Below are 9,904 nucleotides of genomic sequence, written 5' to 3'. Positions count from 1 at the left end.
TTGTCAATTTTTTATGATATCGTCAAACATATATTTTATTCAAAAATAAAAGCATCATCGCTTTCTTAAAATCACATAAAGTCATATTATAACATCGACTGAGATAAAGAATAAAATGAAATATTAAAATCACGATATATCTCGCTGCATTGCGCGAGTACACTTCTAGTAAATATTATATACTTTAGAAAAAAACTTAAGTCACTGATGTACACCCGATCAGAAACAATAAAAATCAATGGTAAAGCTGGTTGGTTGTATTACTCTCAATCGAATGCTTACAAAAGGGTTTCTGGCTTTCGAGAGGCCAGAATCTCTCCACAGGACTCACGCCCAAAAAAGTGTTTACCAAACAGAATGCTCACCTACTGGACCCTCGTGAGTTGTTTGTACTTGGGCATATGGAATACCTACTTGTACGCTATAAGCAATTACTGAAGTAGGGTATAGCAATACCCGCCCCTGAATTTTCATCTTGTCCTCACGGTGGAAAAAACAAAAACTCTGATTCAAATACTTTTTACTAACGATTGCTGCTGGTGGTGGTGGTGGTATCGATGGTGTTCTGGCTGCTCAACCAAGTCTATACTTGCTGTAACTTGTGTCGGAGCGGCTAAAGAGCTCAAGATGGTTATGTAGCTGCCCAACAAGATCCACCTCCAGTCCAAGCGAGCATAGCTCTCTTTCCCAATGGAAAAATTTCCCATCCTCTTATAAACCAGGCTACACTCGTCTTCTTTTCCATTTGATGTAAAACGTGAGGTAGGGAAAGTATCAGCAAATCTGTTAACCACATAATTAGGTCGGTTTAAAGATCCTTCCGGTTGTGTAAAGTGAAACAAATCAAACCAAGTTGTTCCTTGCTTTGGTCGATTGCTTGGTTCCTCAAAACGTTTCACAACTTGAGTCTTTGCACCATCACTACCAATAATAAGCCTTTTAATTGGAAGGATTGGCAATCTGACCACCCTTTTCAATGATGAGGCTCAATTTGGATCCCCAACTTTAAGAGTAGATAGACAATTCCCAAAAGAAAATGAACCATACAAACTCCACAGTTTGACAGCCCGATCCCTATAGGTGGTATGAGGCTGCTCTTTAATGGATGATCCTGACTGTGTAGGTAACGCAGAAATTTATACCTTACCACTCGCTATAGTTGAAGGTGGTGAATAAGAGCCTAAAGCAGATGCACCTGTCCTGAATGGCACCACAGAATTGTGTGCATTGGTGGTCATCATAGACCGACAACCACATTTACAGATGATCCCACATGTGTAGTAACTAATTTCAACACTCCAGTGCCACTCCTCCCTCTTATTATGCCTTTTAAAGAACCTCCAAAGATGTTAGCTGCAAACTTGGGCATATCTTGTGCATCAAAACTAGCAAGTTGGATACGTGTATTCACAGAACTACTAAAGTAGTGACCTGTGAGGGTATAACAGTTACTTAGAACAATCTGCATTTGTAAAAAATAAATGTGTATGCTCACACTGTATACCTGCTACTTGTATTCCTTGTGATTCGTTTACCATATACTAAACTATAATCCTCGCAATCTTGAGCAAGTAAGGGGGGTCTTCATGGAAACTACTTCTCTAGTCTTTGGGGTAGAGGCCACGTCTGACCTACATCTCAACCCCCATATGCTAGCATGGGATTTACAGGGTCTGTTTGGTTTGGTTAAATGTATAAGAACATGTCATTTTTTGAAAAGAAAGTAAGGCCCCATGGACAACTTATCAGAACATTAGATGTAGGTACCAAAAATTATTTTACTCTATAGTATCAGGAGCCTTTCCTCTTCACCAAATTTGGCACTTTTTTTTAAATAAACAAGTGCTCAAATTGATTTCAAAGTTTTTGATTCTAAAATATCTAATGAGCAATTAATTTCAGAAAATGCTGTGCTTGGATCCTAGCAGAAGAATTACAGCCAGGACAGCACTGGAGCATGAGTACTTCAAGGATATTGGGTTCGTGCCATAACTCTTCACCAGGTTATCTTCATGTGCAAAATCGAACCTCTTGTGGATTATTATGTGAGATATGTGTGTGCCATTTTTAGATCATCTCCTTGTTGTCATTTCTTCTCCACCGTAACGTTTTTCGGTGCTTTCTTCAAAAGCCATTGTCGAATTGGCTTGTGCCTTTTTCTTTTCATTCGAAACCCTCTTTTCGTGTTTTCAAAAAAGTTCCATATTTCTTGTAACAGTTTTCTTGATGGAGAACATATCATCAGGCTTATTTCCTTCTTTTAATGGAGTTCTTTGGTGTGCATTCTGCATGTGGTTTTCAATTAGTCAATGAAATGAGATGGTTTTTCATTATGAGCATTTCAAAGGATTGTTGCAAGAAACATCTTTACACAACGGTCCTATATCTGTGTGATAATGACCGAGAATCTTACTGGGCTATGGCTCTTATCCATTTAACAGTTACCATGTAAGATTGTTGCTTATGATGCCATTTTGATTGCCGAGGATCTTACTCGGTAAGTGTTTGGTAGGAGGACCCTTGGTACTTATGGGCTGGGTTTCGGTGAAAATGAAAGTTACGGTAAGAAGGGTAAAAAGGGATCCCCACCCTTGAATCAATCCTGATTGAAGAGAAACACTGATCAACACCAATATGATATACCAGATCAATATTTTTTCTAAAGCGCAATTCATGGGTTGATTTGAGATTAAAAGTGATCAAAAGTCCAAATCCTTTCTTACACTTTCCACCTTAACTTCTATTTTCACATGATCCTTCTTCTGGTGCTTATATGATTCAACCGTTTGTTTATTATATTTTGTATTTTGGCATAGAATAAGTATAATGCTCGAATGTGCATATAGAATGCGTGTGGTACACAAGATTATAAATGAGTTTGGTGATAGAACATTAGCTTGCCATGTAACTCGTCATAGATGCCAATGCCATGGTAGTTTTGACCTTGGGGAGTTGTCGGTTATAGGCATGGTATTTTCTAGGGGTTGCAATGGGTCAGGTTGAGTTGGGATCAAGTTCAACCCATTTATTAAACAGGTTGGAAATCTCAACCCAACTTAACCCAATCTATTTAATTAAATTGTTGAGATTTTTCAACCCAACCTAACTTGTTACCTAAATAAGTTGATAGCCGATTGATGTGCTTATGATTTTTTCAACTCAATCTGTTAAATAAATGGGATGAACGTGAGTTGACCCATTTAATTCTAAAAATTTAAACAAAATAAAAAGGGTTAAGACTATTTAATGTTATGACAAATACAAATAAGCTTGTTGACCTTCTAGAGAGAAGGTAAAGAGGAGGAAAAAAAATATGGAGGGAAGAGGGAGATAGGGTTGAATTTTAGAGGGAAGGATTATCTTTAAAAAATAAATCATAAATATTTTCAGTAATTTCCTTTATTTTTTACTGATTGTAATTTCTCATTCAACCATAACCGTTGATTAGAGAAAAAGACGGCTCAAATCGGTTTATGAAGTTTGTACTTATATCACGATTTCATAGTAAGAGCAAGCATCCATGCAAAATTTATGTTGGTAAACAATTATGACTTTTTTGGTTATTGGAACGGTTCATAATCTTTATGGTAAGGAAAATAATATATTGGGTATCGGTGAGAATAAGAATTACCGTGAGAAGAAAACCTTCATATACTTTCAACCACCTTTAATTATCTATTTTTATTATCATGTTTAAAACTTTATACATGGAAAAGTGATTAAATATATATAAAAGTTCGTGAAAGTGCGAACATAAAGGTGGTTGAAGGTATCAAAGGCAATTGAAAAAAAATGAAGTAATATTTAGAAGTGTTTTTGTCATTCTCACAATTACTAATATATATATATATATATATATATATATATATATATATATATACAGAGATATTAAATAAAATAAAAAATTTAATTGGATAAGATTAAGAGAAGGTCATGCATCCCCGCTTCAAATATGAAGATAGATTCCCATCCTCGTCCCGTTATCCGTCAGACCGGGGAATCCCCATCCCATTAAGGTCGGGTTGCCCGCCTCGACAGGTAAAATTTCCATCCCTAATTATTACATGATCTCACGTCTATATATAATACAACAATATACCATTTCAAATTAAAAAATGTCAACCACGTTATTTACATATAAGTCTATATATAATACAATAATATACAATTTCGAATTAAAATATGTCAACTACGTTATTTACATATAAGCCCAGGATTGAATTACAGGTGTTTGTGGTAGTTATCCTAAGTAGGAGAATATACCCTTCGAGCCAACATAACCCTAAGAACGAAGATGATGTTCCCTAGAAAAAGGGTATGCAATTTTCTGGAGCGCCTTCCATCTAGATTTGGTATGCGGACAGGACAGGACATGACTGAATGGAAAGAAGCAGGGACAAGTGAAAGTAAAGTAGGCCGGTAAACTAATATTTAAGGTCATAATTTGACATTAAATATTTACCTAAACCGGTATGCCCCTGAGTGGATCCCACGTTAGCTCCAAGACGTTGGTCTTTAACTAGAAAAGTATATGCTCGACCTTGAGAAGCTTCTGGTCCAGTGGGTCCGTAAAATCACTAGGATAAGCAGTATCGTGAACCAGACAGTACAACAAGCAATGAAACCAAAGACAAATATAGCCGCTAAACTATAAGATAAGTAGTCCTCTCAGACCATACAAGTGGGCGTCGAGCCATGCGAAGGGTCTGGTTAAGATATGCCAAATTCCACCAGGTATACAAATGGAATCTAACCATACATGGCTTATATCTTCCAAATCGTCTACACTAACAATCGATGCTTGCCTCAAAGGGGATGGGTAATTTAGTAATTACACCTATCTTGAACAAGTTTTTGCTTAATCAAAATGACATCATAATCATGTTTATTTGAAGATACAAAGCTTTGATGTCATGTGAAATCCTAAAATCTACAAAACCATCCTCTACTTGCAATTAGAAGCCATACCAACATATTTTCAGTCATTAACACCTCCAAATTTCAAGTTTTTCAACAATCCAACTGTTCTTCTATGCTTTCACAAGCACAGAGGTCAGCAAAACAGACACAGAAACCATATATATATATATATGCATACAGAAGCAAAAAGAAAATTTGTGAACCGAAACCGTAGAGGCTTACTCACAACATGATGTCGGTACGGGCTGGCAGCCTCCGGAATAAGTTCAGTGCTGCAGATGGCAACCTATGACGAAACCTCGGGTGTCTCATGACGTAAAATCCAGCCACCGTCACCAGCACCTGAAAAGGGGTAGCGTATAACACAAATGCAGCCACGAGACAAAACATCATGAATATAAGCGTGGCCCGTGGATCGCGCCAGCTCAGGAGCCCCTGTACTCGTTCCCCTTGGCTCGCTATGTCACCAACCACCGACTGGATCCGGCCTGCAACGCTCCGTAAACGGTCGTACCGGTGCCTGATGAGGTCCGGGTTCCGAGACGTCGGGAACGTGTCGAATTCCTCGTCGAGCTCATCGGGGTTGACCGCATCAGCATACGATAACCGAGTGTTCATATGAGGAGGGTATTGGGCTCGGAACCAGTAGTTCCAAAGCCCAATAAGGAACATGTAGAGAAAAACTGTGGGCAGAATGAGTTCCGGGAACGAAACGAGCATCACGAAGAGGACATGAACAAGCACTGTTGTGATCGGATTTTTCCATAAACAAACTTCCCCGAACCATTTACTTACCGCAAACACCCCATTGAAAACCGACATTAGCCGGAAAAAGTTAGCTTTGCTTCGCCTCATGCTCCATAGATGCGAATTGGCATCGGTCATATACTCGACGATTTCTCTCCTTAGCGGCGGTTCCGCTCGACTGAGCCGAGCAGCCACTATGCCAACAGCTTGGTGGCGAAGCATTTCGAGCTGGACAACCGTCAACGGCCGCACATAGTGCATTTTTGGCAAGAGGGGTCTCGAGTACATATACATCATATTCATCATGGAAGTACTCGAAAACCGAATAGCCAAATGCAGTTCTCCCATCTTCTTGACACCTGAAGGCTGAAGGAGTAGTAATGGGTACGAGTGCGTGTAAACTCGGCCCGTTTCAAGGGTCGATATTCTGATACGAATTTTCCCAATTCGAACATCTTTCGGATTGTTACCTGAGTCGTTCTCAAGCTGAGAATTGTCAAAAACGCCCACAGTTAGAACTGTGGCCGGGTCATAAACTTCCCAAGTGTACTGCTCATTGAATTTCGGAGCAGAACTGTCGGGAACTGTCCGTGTTCGAACCCATTTGTGACCGTATTTTGCTACACAATATGCATCCGTCGTTCCCCTACTCTCCCGGGTTTTCATCGGGAGAAGAGCACTCGCATTCAAGATCCCGAGTTCGAGTATTCCGATCGATGGCTTCCAGAGCTGTTTTGCAGTCGGCCTGAGATCGCTGCTATACTGAGTCGACTCATCGAGCACATGATATCCTCCGTCAAGACAAACACGAAGATGTAGCCGAGTTGCAAACTTGTGGTCTTTCTTCTTCTCGTCAACATCGTGATCACTCGGATCCTGAAGGTTAAACCATCGGGGATGAATAACCCGATCATCTGCTCGCCTTTCAACAGCATTCAACGGTATAAAAACTTTCCCTAAGGCCTCATCTTTGTTGGGTCCCATCCGATCTTCTATCGTAAGGATCAAATGATCTTCGAATGGCTCTGCAGCTACAAGCATCATCTCTTCATTCCATAACGCGTTTCCGCTTCTCGCTTGGACCGGTCTCGTTCTCAAAACTTGGTTATTGATCTGCACTTTCACGTAAACATCTGGGAAACGCGTTTTTTCTCCCCAAACAAGATCTTGTACCTCGATCACATTAACACGAACGTACCAAAGTCTAGGAGAGTGGTAGACTTTTGATCGAGTATACATTGAAGAGACCGAGCCATCGACACTGCTCATTGCAGCATCGGCAAGAAAAGCATCGGGAAAGGCTTCATCAGCTTGCGTCCCCATCCAGACAGCAAGCATCAGTTCCCCTTTCTTTTTCTCACCCTTTTTGTCCTCGATGCGATACCATTCCGGAGCCAACGGGCTATCTGGCGGGACCCGTGTAGGAATATCGTGAAGATTCACACGAACGATCCCAACAAAATCGTCTTTTAACGTGTCTTTATCCTTAACCACAACATCCAAAACCGTTGCTTGCATTCTTTCTCTCGAGAAGGCGAAAACCACGTTCCATTCTGGGTTCGATGTTTTCGAGAAGTGTTGTGTGACTCCTTTATAGTTCCCGACTCTAACTTCGACATATGGGTCGAGACTTCCGGTCACGTCCATACTTGGAAGATCTTGTGCTTTCACGACTCTAACGAAAAGAAACTGCATTTGCTCCACGAGATCGTAAGTGCTGGCCCTCCTGTTATCTCCGCTCACAACTCTACCCCCGATCACTTGCCCACCTCCAAGAACCGGGCTTGTTTCTTTGAGAGCATATTCAAGCGGTTGTGATGAAGATCCTGAGTACATTCGCACGACCCTTGGTTGACTTTGACTTTGATTTTGATTTTGATTTTGACTTCTCATGTCCTCGAGTCCATATGCATACGGTTGTGGCTGGCTCCCGGTTGCTATGTACGGTTGCTGTGCAGGAAACTGAGGCTGATGGAAGTTTGAGTTCGAGTTTGGCAAATGGTGAAATGTTCGTCTTGAATCCTTAGTTTCGTTTCGGCCATGTGAATGAGTATCCATCTGAGGAAGCGGATTCGAGGACCGGATCGAAGGATTGTCGGTGACAAACACTTTAAGGCCGAGCTCGCCTTTTACTCGTGAGAAAATGCTTCTTTTCTCTAAAGGGTAATGGAAAACAACAGCATCCGAATAAGGTACGAATGATGTTCCATGGATATGAACCTTACCCATGAAGGATTTCGTGTTGTTTCCTTTGGCATTGTTGTAGATATATGCATCAAGTGTAAGGTTCGCTAGGTTCTTCGGATCCGAGATAGTGAAATAGAAAGTTTCGTTCCAATAAGGATCCAAATCCTTTTCTTTGACCGTGGTTCGGAACTTTTGATGATCAAAGTGAAGCTCAACGTATGGGCTAGCGGAACCCTGACCATCTTTCGCCATCAGGTCATGGGCACTTGCGACCTCGACTCCTAGCTTTAGGTTGTTCATTTGAGATCTTTCTTTGAGGGCTTTTTACAAACAGGTGTTGGGAGTCTAAATTGCAGACCTGTAAAGAATAATCCATTCATGATGAATTAGCACCAGCTCCAAGAATCTAAGAACATAAAACAGTTTTCAATCTTCATAAACACAAAATTACAAGGAAAAACTGATTGGATTCAAAGAACACATGTATATTAATAGAATCAGAAGTGAATCTTTAACAACGACGAAACGGGATTCCTAAAAGGTTCTTATAATCAACAAATTCTTATGGCTTTATGAGAATGAAGGAAAGGAATAAAATCTCTGCATATAAAAAGAGGAGAATCAATTGAATCAGCAAGGAATACTCACAAAAGGGAGAATACTTTTTAGCTTGTTCATACTCTATTAACAGATATAGAGTTTGACCTTATGGTCAAGCAAACTACAATTCAAACTTCAAATTTGGTAAGGAAATCATATGTTGGTGTTTCAATTTGTAATAAAATCATATTAATCCAACAAAATCTTCCAATAACACCCACAAATACGCATTTTTTTCTGAATTTAATCACGAAATCATGGAGAACAAAAGAGATGAACAGATATAACAACTGGAGTTTCAATTGAACAATCAACCTAGAAATGTCCCAAATCACGGAACAGATTTTTTGGACCAAAAAGAGGTCAAATTCTCACACTAAAACTCCAATCATTCAACAAAATCAGAAATCCATATCTAATTCTTGAAGCTCACTTGAGATATCTCTAATCTCTGTGTGTATGAACATAAACAGCCAATCATTAAGACCAAAAAACAGAGAACAGAAAAAAAGCATAAAAAACTGAAATCGAATAAGCACCTTCTTCGCCTATAGATTTAAGAACAGCTTCGCCTTCAATCTTCTCCAGTCAACGATCTGAAGGACTCGTGTTTCTGTTCCAAATTTAACAGACAATCGATGCAACCATCACTGGTGATTAAAGCAGGTCAGGATGGAGGATGGAGGATGCAATCATATAAGAAATCCAAAGAGAAGAAGTGAAATTGTTGATGAATAAAGGAGAATTTGGGGGATGATTCCTGGAAGAGTTGAAGAAGATGAGTCTGGTGTGGGTTTCTGTTTGGATTTTATTGTCAGAGTACAACACGCTTTGTGTCAAATTCAACACGAGCCACTTAATTTTTCCTACACATTAATCACGGCAGTTTTGGTCAACTTTTCATTGCATATAGAATTTGAATAATACAATAATTATAGATGAAATGAATTTACACGTTTAAAATAATAATTGTGGGGCTTTTGGATTGTTTCTAAAAATAATTTATTGACTTATTTCGATGTGACATCGGTAATAAATATTTTTGAGTGTTTAGATAAACAACTTATATTAGTATCAAATCGAGTTTTTGAAGAAGTTAAATTATTCTAATTTATAATAAGTTGATAATGACTTTTGTAGAAAATCATAAGTTGTTTCAGATAAGCAATCACGAACACCCCCTGAAAACATATAAATTTGAATAAGAGCATTTTAATATATTCTTTCATATTTTTAAATAAGACACTAAAAGTTCAATATTCTAAACAAAATTTTATACAACTTTAACATATTGGATTGAGTTCATGTAAGATCACTATGTTTTCGTAAGACTCATGAGACCAAAAAATTACACTTAAAACTTCACAGCAAAAAACATTGTGAAGATAAAAAATTCGAACATTTACAGTAAAAACACTGTAAAAGTTAGCTTCACAGTATATTACTGTAA

The 9,904-nt window shown here is 39.0% G+C and overlaps 2 protein-coding genes across 4 annotated transcripts in view; one reads left to right on the top strand and one right to left on the bottom strand.

Annotated features, from left to right (window-relative positions):
- Positions 1 to 2,308, top strand: part of LOC112522658 (cell division control protein 2 homolog) — a 12,325-nt gene extending 10,017 nt beyond the window's left edge. For all 3 annotated transcript variants that reach the window (XM_025131929.1, XM_025131930.1, XM_025131931.1), the window contains one exon: positions 1,903 to 2,308. In XM_025131929.1, coding sequence (XP_024987697.1) covers positions 1,903 to 1,992 — 90 coding nt within the window. In that variant the 3' untranslated portion in view covers positions 1,993 to 2,308. The remainder of the gene's footprint in view (positions 1 to 1,902) is intronic.
- Positions 2,309 to 4,931: 2,623 nt separating this feature from the next.
- LOC112523113 (FT-interacting protein 1-like) lies at positions 4,932 to 9,254 on the bottom strand. The gene is made up of 2 exons (XM_025132564.1): positions 8,994 to 9,254; positions 4,932 to 8,212 (listed from the first exon to the last, which is right to left on the bottom strand). Exon 2 carries the CDS (start codon positions 8,152 to 8,154, stop codon positions 5,143 to 5,145), a length of 3,012 nt encoding a protein of 1,003 aa, XP_024988332.1. The 5' UTR covers positions 8,155 to 8,212; positions 8,994 to 9,254; the 3' UTR covers positions 4,932 to 5,142.
- Between the last annotated feature and the right edge of the window lie 650 nt (positions 9,255 to 9,904).

This window comes from Cynara cardunculus (genome assembly GCF_001531365.2).
Source record: "Cynara cardunculus var. scolymus isolate 2C chromosome LG 12, CcrdV1, whole genome shotgun sequence".
Lineage (NCBI taxonomy): Eukaryota > Viridiplantae > Streptophyta > Magnoliopsida > Asterales > Asteraceae > Cynara > Cynara cardunculus.
Note: the sequence above shows the minus strand (reverse complement) of the source record. Positions and strands in the feature narration are given on the sequence as shown.